Source organism: Electrona antarctica (genome assembly GCF_951216825.1).
Source record: "Electrona antarctica genome assembly, chromosome: 16".
Classification (NCBI taxonomy): domain Eukaryota; kingdom Metazoa; phylum Chordata; class Actinopteri; order Myctophiformes; family Myctophidae; genus Electrona; species Electrona antarctica.
The window spans coordinates 24,919,051-24,934,506 of NC_136797.1; the positions used below are offsets into that span (position 1 = coordinate 24,919,051).

The following is a 15,456-nucleotide window of genomic DNA, read 5'->3' on the forward strand; positions in this document are numbered from 1 at the left end:
ATATTAACTTTATCTTTAATGTTAATATGTTAAACTGTAAATCTATATTAATATCTTTTAAGGATGAATACTTTAGAGGAAAACTACAATACATTGGTTGCTGTCCCTGTCTGCAGCCCACTGGGGCACACCCCCCACACTCCTATACAGCAACGATGCCCCCAAGTAGAAAACACACACAAGCAGCATTCTAACTGTTGTCTGTATTTCTGTTCAGTCTGAGTAAAAGTATCAGAGTATACCAGAATACCTTAGAATGAGTTTGACACAGACGATGAAGGCCAGGAGAAAACAATACTTTATCTACCCGCCAGCTGGGGGGAAGAATTAATACTATCTGTTTTACGCTGGGGCAGAAATGAGATGTAAACTCATGGCACACAGGGCAAAGTTATTGGGAACATGTAACCAAATCCCACAAAATAACAGATCTACAATAATTCAAAATTATCCATCACATGTACTCATTTTGAGTTTCAGATGGTTTATACATGAGGTTCCAATGTCCTAAATGTATTGTAATGGTTAAAATATACTACGCTTTGTGATAAATATGAAGCTGGAAGTAACTGAGTTTCAGTATAATGTTAGGTAGTGAAAACTGTGGTTTAAATGTTGACAGAAATGTAGGTGATCAAAGTGTGATTACTACCCTCTCTGGGGCAAATAAATTAATAAATAATGACCATTGTGTCTTTAAGGTAATTAGTAAAATTACATAACATATGTTGCAACTAAAGGGAGGAAGGCCTACAGCTGATTCAAGACACATTTTAACCCCCCATTGTGGTAGGGTACTACCCTACCTATCGATGTGTCAAATTAAATTCATATCTATTCCAGCTGGATGATTCTAAATTAGCTTACACACTGCTACATTTGTGACACGCTCCACAGACATGTTTTCGCACCGGTTATGTTCTTCATAGCCACACGGTGACCATGCTCTGGTGTCTATTATTATTGTTAATATATATGTATATATATCTTTTAGATTAATTCTCTTGTCTTTCTTGGCTGCCTGTGCGTCAACATGCAGAGCAATATATTAACTGTTATCTCATAGGAGTATAACCCCCCCCACGCATTCCTGTGGGCTGCAGGAAAACTGGACTGACTGAGGGGACCGTGCAGGCGTGCACAGCCGTGACTGACTGGCAGGTTATACCAGGATCTTGACATTTTATTTTGTTTTAATTCTCCAACGCTTACACGTATGGCGCAGGCAACATGTGCTTTCCTTGCTTGTTTTATCACACCATTTGACAGGCGGATGCATGCCGACAGTGGCAGACTTTGATGGGCACGTGATCATGACCGCTCCTTGAAAACTCCCATGTCCTCTCTGCTGACATGGCGTCCACCAACAGACGCAGTTTTTATTTACGGCTTTGGTGTTTTTCTACTTTCCTTTTCGTCCGCTTTGTTGACAAAATGAGAAGATCGCAGCTGTGTCTGCTTGTGGGACAGCTGTACTGATTTCAAATTACTTTCTCTACCAACTCTTGACTTACAGATCCCGTATGCTCACTTCCTGCTTGAGCAGAAGAAACCTACTACATCCAGTATCTATAGGTAGGTATTGATTAGGTAAGTTATGCGCAGGCGTCCACATTATTCCACAGGCATACCACTGGAGCCAACCAGGAGGAAACACCGGAGCAGAGGCCAAACCCTTGGCCTCGGAGCTCATAAGATATTTGTTCTGCTATAACTAAAAGTCTTTTCAGGATGAATATTGCCCTGCCCACCCAGGGGCCACAGCTGTCTGCATCTCCAACCTGATGACCTCATATTCAAGGATATCACCAAGATTAAAAATCTCTCCCGCGCCCTATTGACCAGCCCATCGGCAGTATGAGCCCCAGAAAGAGAGACATGGAGTCATGCCACACACTACAAAGGATTCGACCCAGGCCTTCCGGTGATTGGCGGCTTCATCGACGAGGAGATTCGTTTCTACTACAACCAACCTGGCCCAGACCCCTGCCCATCCATCCATCTTCAACCGCTCATCCGTAGTCGGGTCGCGGGAGCAACAGCTCCACCGGCTCACCAGTCAAGGAGCTACGATCTGGCTACTGGCTCCCCGACACGGAGGGCCAGAGTAGTGGACACCCCTTAGTGGCCAGGAGGCTGATTCGACGACGAGGTAAAGTTTGCGCTGGAACAACACGACCAGCTGAGGCTTTTTGTCATTGTCTCCAGTTGAGACAGTGGAGCTGTTGTCATACACACGTAACTGCCTACCTCTGAATGTCTACCGTCTCTACCTCTCATTGGCACAACCTTGCACATGTATACATACACATGCACACCCCCCAACTACCTCTCACTGAACTACCTCTCACTGGCACGTGCGCACACGCACACACGCATGTGCAAGCGGATTTCCACACACACGCCGACCCGGACGGACCGAACCTAACAATATGTCACTGGGATGAATGGTGTACCTTCTAATGTCTTAATTGATGTTTGCATGCATGTCACATGTCCACCTGTAGCTCTGCCTGGATTTGGTATCTTGTTTATCTGGGTTATGTCAAAGGTGATGAGGGAGCGGGCCACATGGTCACAAATGGTGTTTGAGGGTTTTTGATTCAAAGTGATTTCACACATAGGGCAAATTAATGGGCGTCTTCTCGCTAACCGCATGCCAATTTGTTCCGTTTTTTTCCACAGGCCAGACAATGCTGCTGCTCCCGTGTTGTGGGTTCACTGTCTGACTTTAATCTAACTTAATGCTATACTCCTTTCCTTGGTGTTAGACAGGAGACAGGAAGGTCATTGTCTTCACAATGCCAAATCTCCCTGTTTGATATCTGCAAACGGTGTTTGTTTCCCAGGTGGAGATTTACAATGGACTACTGTACGTAATCAGAAATTCTCACTATTACCTCCCACTAGGTTCCCGGTCTGAACGAGAATTTGTGTTGGCAGCGGGCTAAAGGGAGGCCTGTTGTCTGGCTGCTGGTGATAAATATGCTGCTAGGGTGATGATTTCATTCGATATAGGAAAACTTGCACTTTGCACGAGGTTGCACCTTTACGTTGGGTACTCTGGTTGTCTTTTGTGTTCCATTTTACATTTGGTTATTGTTCAAGTATTTTGATTGTGATGTATTTTGCTTTGCTTGAAAACGTGTGGGTGTCCTCTCTTGGTAAAATCAGCCTGAAATGTCCAGCTGTGATTGATGTGCTCTTTTGCAACCATTGGGGGGAATTCCACTGATGTGTGTCCTACGGCAATCTCCGTTGTAATTGTATATTCACATTTGATTGTTTAGTTTAAGTTGTTTAAATAAACAAAAGGGAGGATTGTTAGGAGAATATTAATTCTCCTCTTGCTAATATACAATTAATTCTCTATACATTTTCATGATCATGCTACAGCGACACAGCGTCACGCCGTCTAAAGTATCAAAAGTGCTCGAAACGCGGCGCTAAAGTGACACGTTTTGAACTTTAGATCTGCTGCTTTTTGCTACTTTTGAATTTTAAACGATGAAAATTAGGTTTCCACCCGACACGATGACTTGTCAGGACAGCAAAAAATGCAATAAATTGCCATAACTAACCCCGTTATTAGGCCTAGTTGAAAAATAAACGAAATGCTCCTATTTTCTTTGCGTGCGTGCGTGCATACCAAACCCTAACCATTTCCTAATTGTAAGCACAACTTTCATCTTGCCATAAAACACACATTGCTCTTGTTGTGAGGACCAGGCAAATTGTCCTCACAAGGGCTATTTTCTTTGCGTGCGTGCGTGCGTGCGTGCGTGCGTGCGTGCGTGCGTGCGTGCGTTTGTGTGTGTGTGTGCGCGCGTGTGTGTGTGCGTGAATACCTAACCCTAACCATTTCCTAATTGTAAGCACAACTTTCATCTTGCCATAAAACACACATTGCTCTTGTTGTGAGGACCAGGCAAATTGTCCTCACAAGGACTATTTTCTTTTTTTTACCATACTTCCCTCACAGTCATACAGGAAGTAAACACACAGACACACACACGCACACACACCAGCAGTGACTCATCATCGTCAGGCAAACATTGCCTGACGCGGCGTCTCAGACAGCAGCATGAGGACGACCAAACGTTGGTGACGTTGTTGTGGGACCCTCAGAGAGAGAGAGAGAGAGAGAGAGAGAGAGAGGACCTCCAGCCATCACTTAACTGGACCGACCACACCCCGAGTCAACCATGACTCACCACCGTGCATGGGCAGTGGGGTGGAAAGCAACTAGAAGTGCATTTACTCAAGCACAAAAAAAACGTCTTCCGAAAGAATATATATTCAAAGATTTGTGCCGCATTTTCACGATTTTTCAAAAATAGCAGACCTACAAGCTCGTAGCGCGCCACTCGGTGGCGCGCTATGAGCTTGTAGATCTGCCATTTTTCAATAGCTAAAGTATAACATAATGCTTAGTTAAAACACCAAAAGGGGTTTCCCGTCCAGAATGGGTTAAAACATGGAACTAAGAGGTTTCGGCCGTATATGTGTCCAAAACTGCTACTTTTCAGGATTCAAATAAAAAAAAATCACACCCGTGTGAACCGAGTGGTGCAAATCCCCCCCCCCCCCTCTCTGTCTCTGTCTCTCATTAGCAGGCAACATGCAGCACTATCTCTCTCTCTCCGTTTCTGGCACAACAGCGCCACTTTTGGTACTCATTGGTACTGGTCACATAGTCACACACAAACACGGACACAGACATTGCTGTTTGTTGGAGTGGTTGCACCACTCAAAAAATGGCAAAAGTGGCAGATCTATAAGTTCAAAATGATGCGCTTCACATGGCGCTTCGAGCTTGCAGATCTGCTACTTTGGATGATGGAGTGTGACGCTGTCGTATGATGATCAAGTGGGGTGTTGATTTACACCAAAGGCCCGATTGGGGCCCAGGTCAAAAGGCCCAATTGAAATGACAGTGATATAGTGACATCACAATATCATCCCCTAGCCCTAACCCCTCCCCCTTTATCATACAGCAACAGGGTGCGGCTTCAGTTCAGGTGGATCACCACCCATCACCACCCACCAGGCAAACCAGGCATACTTAATTAACTGGTGGGTGTGGCCACATAAAAACATAATATTAACACTTTCTGTACACCTTAAAAAAATAAAATAAGAACAAAACTAAAATTCTCCTCGTATAATCACCTGATGAGTACCTGATGATCATGTTTTAGAGGGGCCACTCCCTCCATCTTTAAACATGTGCATTACTTAATTCACAAGAAGTCTACACGATTAGAGAATGTAGAAGAATTGTTTCTTTTGATCAACGTTTGCCTGTAATCTCTCCTAATGGTACATCAACATAGCATGGAATTGTGGACAAAATCTTACAATAACAAAATATTGAGGCTAACTTGAGGCAAAATCTCCCGTGGCTCAAATGCCGAATAAATAATGGGCCTTGATATGAGTTTTCTTCGACGGGTGGCTGGCATCTCCCTTAGAGACAGGGTGAGAAGTTCAGTCACACGAGAGAGACTCGGAGTAGAACCGCTGCTCCTTCGCCTGGAAAGGAGCCAGCTGAGGTGGTTCGGGCATCTGGTTAGGATGCCTCTCGGGCGCCTCCCTAGGGAGGTCCTCGACGCACGGCCCACTGGGAGGAGACCCCGGGGCAGACCAAGGCGCAGTTGGAGGAAACACATCGACTCACTGGCCTTGGAACGTCTCGGAATCCCCCAGGAGGAAGTCACTAATGTTGGAAGACTGGAGTAATCCGCCAGATGGGGCAGCAGAGAGTACACTGGGTTCCCCCCTCCTGCTCCCATCTGGGAACTCTCAGGCAGACTTGATGCCAAGTCAAGGCATACACAGTGCTGCCTTGATCTCGCCTCTAGCTGCCGCTGATTGGCCAGGCCGTTTTGTGGCCGGGCATCAAGTCTGCCTGAGAGTTCCCAGATGGGAGCAGGAGGGGGGAACCCAGTGTACTCTCTGCTGCCCCATCTGGCGGAGTCAGGTTAAGTCTGGAGCACTCTGGTGGAGCTGTTGCCCCCGCAACCCGACTACAGATAAGCGGTTGAAGATGGATGGATGAAAACCACTGATTTACACCAACTCTATACAGTGAGTGAAGCAGGCGGATGCAGCAGTGGATGCAGGTGGAGGGAGGGGGGGGAGAGGTAGGGGCCGGGGGGGGGGAGGGGGGAGGTAGGGGCCGGGGGAGAGGTGGGGGCGGGGGGGGGGGGGGTGGAGGCATCATAAAAGAGACTCACCAGCTCCACTGAGCCGTAGTGTTTCCTGCTGAAGTCTCCACGCCGACAGCCCAGGTCTTCAGAGGCAGAGCTGGAACACACACACACACATAATGTCATCAGACTCTCCCTGCTCCGTCATACACACACACGCAAGCACGCACACACACACACACACACACGCACACACACACACACACGCGCACGCACACACACACATGCACGAGCGAACCCAGCAGTATGAATACTAGGTGGACAATAGTGGCATCTTTTGCTTGTGTCCTCTCACTTTGTCGCTCTGTCCATAGTCAATGTCTCTCTTTCTCTCACACACACTCTGTCTCTCTCACTCTCTGTGTGTGTGTGTCTCTCTCTCTTGCTTACTCTCCCTCTCACGTCTCTGTCTGTCCGTCTGTCTCTCTGTCTGTCTGTCTGTCTTTCTGTGTGTCTGTCTGTCTGTCTCTCACTCACTCCATCTCTCTCCATCTGTCTGACTGTCTTCCCTCCGTCTCTCTCTCTCTCTCTCCTTCCAGCGTTACTTCCCTTCCTTTCTCTGTTTCTGTCTCTCAACCCATCCGTCCGTCCGTCCGTCTGTCCGTGTGGCTGCTGGGAGCATCGATGACCAAACCAGTTGTGATTGAGACCAGGCCCTGATTGAATTAAATCTCAGTGATAGATAGAGCCTGTCTGGTAGAGAGACTGCAGGCTCAGTGGCTCACTTTCGCTCTCTCTCACTCACACACACACACACACACACACACACACACACACACACACACACACACACACACACACACACACACACACACACACACACACACACACACACACACACACACACACACACACACACACACACACACACACACACACACACACACACACACACACACACACATCAAACTAGATATGTAAATAAGCAATCAAGCACATCTAAATAGGCTAATAAAAGCCACCACGCACGCCGATGTGTACGTGATGAACGTCTCGATTCGTTGATACATTTAAAAGCATCGTTTCAGAGCTTCATTCATAGAGCATAGGTATTAAAACCCTGTACAGTACCATACAGTAGACCTGATGCTATACAGTAGGTGTTATAAAATAAATCACACTCGTGTTAACCCATTTTGGGCGGGAACCCCCTTTGGTGTTTTAACTTACTGTAGCATTATGTTATGCTTTAGCTATTGAAAAATAGCAGATCTACAAGCTCATAGCGCGCCACCGAGTGGCGCGCTACGAGCTTGTAGGTCTGCTATTTTTTAAAAATCGTTCAAATGTGGCGCAAATCATTGAATATATATTTCAGAGCGAACATTTTTAACTAAAATATTTGCTTCTGGGGGGTCCCTGCCTGGAACTACATATTTTGAGATGGGGGTCCGTGGCCCAATAGAGATAATTCTGGGGGTCCTTGACATGAAAAAGGTTGAGCACCACTGACATAGAAACATGGGTTTTTCAGAAAAATGTTGATGATTTAGAAGTTTTTGAATCGACCTCAGTCCAAAATGGGTTAAGTAAAATACTTTATCTTGGATAAAAAACCAAAAATTAGAAAAACCGGTAAAGGATATATGCAAGAAGGTTAAACCAAATCTAACCAAATCATATTAGAAGGGACTTATCAACTAAAACTGCACAGCTGTACAGTCATGCTATGATTTTCTCACACCTGTCACAAAGCATTACAACTTGGTCACAATCCTCTCAAACTGTCTTAAAACAAATAACATCAATATACAAAGAGGCTATAAAAATCATGGATCAAAAACAGATGAGATGGCATCTTTGCGGGATTTATAAAAAACAACCTTGAAATTTTTGTGGGTTTTTACATCAAATTTCTACTATCAAATTGTTTTCAATTCGCGCCAGCATTAATTCCTTTGTTCTCTGGACTGGTTTACTGTAATTTTATTGATTTTTTTTTTTTAGATTAGATGCATTTGCATGTATTTTCTGTAAAGGATTGTTTTTAGTATGGTAGATCACATTTGTATAGAACGGCCTAACCAGGGACTGGGGTTGCAAATTAGCCTTGGCTATAGAGTGTCGCAGTCCCGCCCCCTTTCATGACGACGCCAGGCCCAGGAAATAGTTCCCAATACATTTTTCCCATAGACATTTCGAAACGTATTTATTTAAAGTCCTTTTAAGCGTCGTACAAAGCCAACTCTTGTCGTGACAAATCATGACAACAAACACAATATTTTGGACCAAACAAATAATTACAAATAAGAAAAACAACAAAAAAAGTGTAGTTTATTTCTACTTTCTAATTCTTTGTTTGGCCCAAAACATTGTGTTTATTGTCATGATTTGTCACGACAAGAGTTGGCTTTGTCCGCGGCGTAAACGTCTTTAAATAAATACTTTCCGAAAAGTCAGAACAGGGATTTATTTTCCGGGTCTCTCGAGGGGGCGGGACTGCGACGCTCTATAAACCCTATATACAATACAACGCAACGGTTTCATGTTTTTACAACTTGATACATTGATTTTTATATTGTCCCTGTTAAATAAAAAGAGAGAGAATACATCATCGTTCTATTCAATTCAATTTCATTGAAGTGTCAAATCAAGTCGTCTCAAGTGTATATTTGTACGTCTACATGTTCTGATGTTGCAGTTTTAAACAGTTTTTGTATTGAGTTGTGCTTGAAATGTACTGTAATTCTGTGCAAACTGTTAATAAATACTTCAATCAATCAATCAAGAGTAAGACACTTTACATGTAGAGCAAGTGACCGACAGATATCCCACCCTGAGCAAGCAATTCTGCGACAGTGGAAAACTCCCCCTTATCCCATTTTGGTGTTAGCATTATGTTATGCTTTGGCTATTGAAAAATAGCAGATCTACAAGCTCATAGCACGCCACCGAGTGGAGCGCTACGAGCTTGTAGGTCTGCTATTTTTGAAAAATCGAAGAACGACTGACATAGAAACATAGCTTTTTCAGAAAACTGTCAGGATGTAGAAGACATTTTTAGAATCTGATAGAATAAAAGCTGCGTTGCAGCAGCTACATCGTTGTGCCTTTACTTTGCAACGTCATGTCGCTGGCTTCCTTTGACAATGAATGGTATAGACCGCATCGTTTAATCTGCCCCGTGTGAACACAACATTAGGAAGAAACGTCAAGCATTATATCATACATCACATTCCGTGCTCAGCCAATCAAATCATTTTCGTGGTACACACAGACAGACACACAAAGCTGGGCATATAGGAGGGGCTAGCACCCCTCAAAACTAATATTAACAACATAATTAGAAACATCATGAGCTTCTCAGTACTACAGTACATTTTAACAGCGGGAGACCAACGGCGAGCATCGCTTGAATTTCATTGGCTATCGCCACAATCGCCCACTATCGCCGGGGCGACGTCGCCCCAAAAGATGAATTATTCTTATCTTTTCGGCCGACGTTCCTCCGCCCACTTTTCGACCATCACCTGTTCACCTGCTATCGCCTCTATCGCCAGTAGTCGCCGGGTCCCGTTGACAAATAATGCACTTCCGGAAAGTTCGTCTGGCTGTCGCCCGCTGTTAAAACGTACTGTGAGGCAGTGGGTTTCAACCATGTTCGTCTGTCTGTCTGTCTGTCTGTCTGTCTGTCTGTCTGTCTGTCTGTCTGTCTGTCTGTCTGTCTGTGTGTAGTGTAGTGTAGTGTAGTGTAGTGTAGTGTATGCGTGTCTGTCTACACGTGTGTGCACATGCACTACTGTTTGTCCAGCTCTCTGGGTGAGTAGCCTGTTATTAGTACTGCTCCATTACCGTCCAGTATACGATGCAGTGTTGACACGCACCAACACACCAACGCCTTGGTGTGTGTGTGTGTGCGTGTTTGTGCATGTGACTGGATTCACTTGTGCAACACGGTATGCTGTGCTAAATAGGGCTTAATAAGCTCTTAACAAGACCTTTTATGGTCCCCACTTCTGTTTCATCTTCACAGTCATATCCTAAATAATGAATCCTAAAAAAAATGTATAGTGCCAGATCGGGTTTTCATGATTTTGAATCGACTCCCAAGTATTAGTTTTGCATGGAAAACACTCCTTGGCCTAAATTGGGCCATGGCCACTTGCCCAATTGTGCCCAAATGTGATGAGCTCATCATAACTTGTGATGACAGCTATACAGTATGGCCGTTTTTAGCCCAAGGAGTGTTTTTCATGCCAAACTAATGCTTGGAATGGATTCAGAATCATGAAAACCCCCTAGTTTGACACGTCACATGCTACTTGAAGCATAATGAAAAACTACTGAATTGGAAGATGTAATACCAAAATATAAACTAGAGACATAAAACAATAAAAAAAATTACGTCACCTTAGGTGGTACCAATTAGTCAAAATATCAGTGTTGGCCCCTGCACTAATGATCATGTCTTTAAAATCCAGACCTCAGTTTGAACTTAACCACAGTGGTTCTTCAAAGTGGGGCTCCCAGGGACAAGGGGGGGTCCCTGGAAGAACATATTTTCAGATGGGGGGGGGCGGAGGCATATTACATATAATTTTTGGGGTCCTTGACATGAAATATTGAGAACCACTGATACAGAAACATAAGGTTTTTCAGAAAACTGTCAGGACTTTGAAGATTTTTTTTAAATTTCGACGTCAGGCCTAAATGGGTTAATGTAGCATCAAAATCAGGCGAACCACTTCCCCCCTACATACGTTCAGTAGGCTATCGGAAAACAGCTGCTATCTACAAGCTCCCTTAGAGCTGTAAATGTACAGATAAGATTGAAAATACTCCAGTAAAGTAAAAGTACCTCCAAACTCCATACAGTAAGCTATTTTTGAAAAATCGTAAAAATGTGGCGCAAATATATTCTTTCAAACTGAATGTTTTTAACTCAGGTCTAAATGGGTTAAACAAATTATGTGCAGCATGTAATTCACATACAGATGTGAGTGGACTTCATTTAACTGTAAACCTTTTTAATATATATTCAAATTTAAAAGAAAAATCATCTCTCTCACACTTTTGTACAGTACGTTTTTTTAGGGTCTGAATGTATGTTATATAGTCACCTGCCTCACAGCTACTGGGATGGATGTGTGCGTCGCCAATTAGTTCAGAGTAATTAGCCAATGCCGCATGGATGCACGTGGTGGATTCTGCTGACACGGGGCGAACGCCACGTCTTTTCTGACTGTGTCGCGTGTTTTCTTTAATGACTTTTCATCCCTTCGGTAATTCCAAGGTCGGAAAAGGTCAGCGATACGTGGCACTATACCTCATAATTTGCTGAGCTCCAAAGGTGTCTAACCCATTTTGAGCGGGAACCCCTTTTGGTGTTAGCATCATGTTATGCTTTGGCTATTGAAAAACAGCAGATCTACAAGCTCATAGCGCGCCACCGAGTGGCGCGCTACGAGCTTGTAGATCTGCTATTTTTCAATAGTTAAAACACCAAAAGGGGTTCCCGCGCAAAATGGGTTAACTCATTTTTTTGGCTTTTTTGGCTATTGAAAAATAGCAGATCTACAAGCTCGTAGTGCGCCACCGAGCGCTACGAGCTTGTAGATCTGCTATTTTTGAAAAATCGAAGAACCACTGACATAGAAACATAGCTTTTTCAGAAAACTGTCAGGATGTAGAAGACATTTTTAGAATCTGATCTCAGGTCAAAATGGGCTAATACTGCCTCCAAGCTACTTTTATACTGCATCTCAAATGTTTAGACAAATGAAAACACACATTTGGAAGTTACAGAGAGGTGAGCACTTTTGTGGAAGACTGTCTTTTCCAGGACTCAAACTCAAGGTTGGAATTTGTCTCGCATGACTCTCCTCTCGCTGCCCTCGGTTTACTATCTCAACTGACCTGAAATAATAAAGCATAACAATGCCAGAAAGAAATCTTTAAACACAAATCAATTAAAATACCCTACAATCTCAAATGTAGCATAATATGGCACTGACATTTATGTATACATTGACATGGTTGACATCTGCTGCTAAATGTCTCGCCTGCACAAGACACGCAAAGGACTGTGTTTCTATATCTGCTGCTATTTAAAATGCCTCATTGTATTGCTAGTATTGCTATTTTGGTGCTATTGTCTTTGTCTAGATATTTTAACTATGCACTTTATTTGACATGGCTGATATTATAATAGGAATAGTTTACATATCTGACTTGACTTATTTTCCTTATTTTCTTTCTTCCTCTATTCTTGCCCCTTTTTTTTAAAACTGCAAATGTTTGGGGCTTTTACGATAAAGAATTTCACCAACTCTAGTATACCTTGTAAACCTGCGATGTGACAATACATTTACTCTGAAAAATATTATCCAGTGCATGGCCAAACGCATGTAATAACATCCGCATAAGCTATGCTGTAGTTATGTGCAATTTTCAGTTAACCCATTTAGGCCTGATGTCGGAATTTAAAAAATGTATTATTTTTCTGAATATTTCATGTCAAGGACCCCAAAAATGATATGTAATATGCCGCCGACCCCCATCTGAAAATATGTTGTTCCAGGGACCCCCCAGAAGCAAAGATTTGAGTTTAAAACTGAAACTCTATATATATTCAAAGATTTGAGGCACATTTTCACGATTTTTCAAAAATAGCAGACCTACAAATTCATAGCGTGCCACTCGGTGCCGCGCTATGAGCTTGTAGATCTGCTATTTTTCAATAGCTAAAGTATAACATAATGGTTCAAACACCAAAAGGGGTTCCCGCCCAGAATGGGTTTAATGGTCGCCAGTAGTGCTGTTCCATGTTGGACAGCATCAGGAAACGGGTCGCTGATATTTGCTACGAGCATACTGGACTATGAGAAGATAACACACAGTACTTTCATGACACCCATTCATATTAAATAGATGGTATACTATAGAATATAGTTACTAGTTGTGCTCTCATTCTCTCATGGGAAATGATATACAAGCTAATTCAATCTTTCCAGCTTTGAATACAAGAGTCAATACAAGATGTTTGGAGCACTTTGAACGTATAGCGACACCCACGCTATCTACCTGAAGAGGTGTGAAAGTTCCTAAAATAATTGTAAATAAAGTAACTAAAGCTGTCAAATGCTGTAAGCGGTGGCAGCGGTGGCCGAACGGATTGCGGTCTTGATACCGGAAGGTCGCTAGTTCGAATCAGCGGTCCGACACGTTAAAATTACCACCGCTGAAGTGCCCTTGAGCAAGGCATTGAACCACTACCATGAAATGTTCTATGAGCAGGGCCTGGCTGGAAACAAGTTCTTGAGCTTAGCCCAGATACCCTGGGTAAATATAGTAACTTTGCTTTGCTTTGTAATTGTACTGGAGTAGAAGTAACAATGGAAAATAAAAGTTAAAAGTACCTACTGTGCAGTGTGCATAGTAACTTGTTTGGCACTTGAGTAAATGTACTTAGTTACTTTGCACCACTGAGCAGCCAATGACTGACAGGCTAAGCGCTACCAGCTGTAGTAATTGCTACAGTGCAGAGGGACATGGGTTGATATTAATGGTCTTAACTCAAAATGTATACATCACACAGCTTAGATATTTTGATTAATGGTAGAGAGAGTAGACCTGTGCGAACTTGTTGATGTAAAAAATATATCTGTAGTGTAACAATTGCGGGCGCAGTGACTTTACGATCACACTGTGCATTTCTCCTGTGTCTTTCTGTCTAAAAGGGGCAAAACCCATTGGAAATGCATTGGGGGTGCAGTGATGTAAACAGGTTTTCAATGTAATGAGTCCCGGGATGCAGGGGTGGTCTTTTAGATGAGTCCCAGGGACATGTTATGAGTCCCACTTCAACGACGTTAGGAGTCATATTTTGCCATTTTTACAAATTGCAGCATTTAACTCCCATTTCATTTTATATGGTTATATTCATGTAGAAAACAGAAGAAATGATTATTATAACTGAAGCTAGCAAAATAAACTAGAATAAAAAACAGTAAGGTAGTACAGTAGTGCATCCTGTAGATGCAGAGGTCGTTGTTTTATTGCGTCCCTTAACTATAAACTGTGTTTTTTAATCTCTGGGGGTGCTTAAAGATAAATATTTAAAAACCTACAAATTAAAAATCTCAAGGGTGCATGTCCACAGTAAGGTTCAAGTTGAATCATTCAGTGAATAATAGTTTCTAGGTGAAAATATGAATGAGGTGCCAAAGTCATCACTTTAGTTTAAAAAGTAAAATATTTAAAAACCTAGATGAAACATTCCAAAGTGAAGAGTACTGGATGTGTAACGCTTTGAATGGAGTTTTCAAAGTGAAAGTATTTAGGAGGAGTAGGATGTCAACATTCTGAGCAGAATATAGTCTATAAATAGTGACGATATCTGCTGCTGCAGCGATCTCTGGACTGAGTTGGAGCTGGGTGTGACAAGTTAACACACCTGTTTTGCATCAAGCTAATTGATGCATGTAGGATGAATCAGCCACTTCCCATTCCCACCACACACATTCATTCAGGGCGAGAGCCTTTTGTCAAGAGAGGCGTGTGTGGTATCTGCTCATTTTCGCTCTGTATTCCCATATCGGCTATGGGTTCGGCGTAGCTAGGCATGGCAACCAGTGTGATGTGTCTGGAAATAAAGAGTACTTTTTGAAAGAAGAACCTTGGCTGTTGTCTGTAATACCAATGAGCCCGTCACAAACATTAGAAACTTAGGTCTGAACTACCAGTGGCATAGCATAACCCATTTAGGCTTGACCTCAAAATTTAAAAAAAAATCTTCTAAATCCTCCAGTTTTCTGAAATAAATATTTTCACGATTTTTCAAAAATAGCAGACCTACAAGCTCATAGCGCGCCACTTGGTGGCGCGCTATGAGCTTGTAGATCTGTTATTTTTCAATAGCTAAATTATAACAATGTTTAAAACACCAAAAGGGGTTCCCGCCCAAAATGGGATAATCACAATGGACCCTTTCTTAGACCCTCTGCCACACACACTGCCACACACACTGCCACACACACACACACACACACACACACACACACACACACACACACACACACACACACACACACACACACACACACACACACACACACACACACACACACACACACACACCATCACAACGTGTTATTTCTAGCAACATCTACACCGACAAAGACGCAGGAGTCAGAAATGCATCCACACCATCCCCTGCTCTCTGTTCTCCTTCATCTTCTGAGTGAGCAACACGGTGTTGTTAAGTTGTTTATCCACGAGTGTTTGTTTGCGAGATGTAAGTAAG

General features: G+C 43.1%; 2 protein-coding genes across 6 annotated transcripts in view; both read right to left on the reverse strand.

Annotated features, from left to right (window-relative positions):
- Positions 1 to 15,456, reverse strand: part of LOC306939671 (carboxyl-terminal PDZ ligand of neuronal nitric oxide synthase protein) — a 450,703-nt gene that overhangs the window by 264,159 nt on the left and 171,088 nt on the right. The window lies entirely within an intron of this gene.
- Positions 1 to 15,456, reverse strand: part of garnl3 (GTPase activating Rap/RanGAP domain like 3) — a 157,345-nt gene that overhangs the window by 87,087 nt on the left and 54,802 nt on the right. For all 5 annotated transcript variants that reach the window (XM_079524321.1, XM_079524322.1, XM_079524323.1 and 2 more), the window contains exon 2: positions 6,240 to 6,309. In XM_079524321.1, coding sequence (XP_079380447.1) covers positions 6,240 to 6,309 — 70 coding nt within the window. The remainder of the gene's footprint in view (positions 1 to 6,239; positions 6,310 to 15,456) is intronic.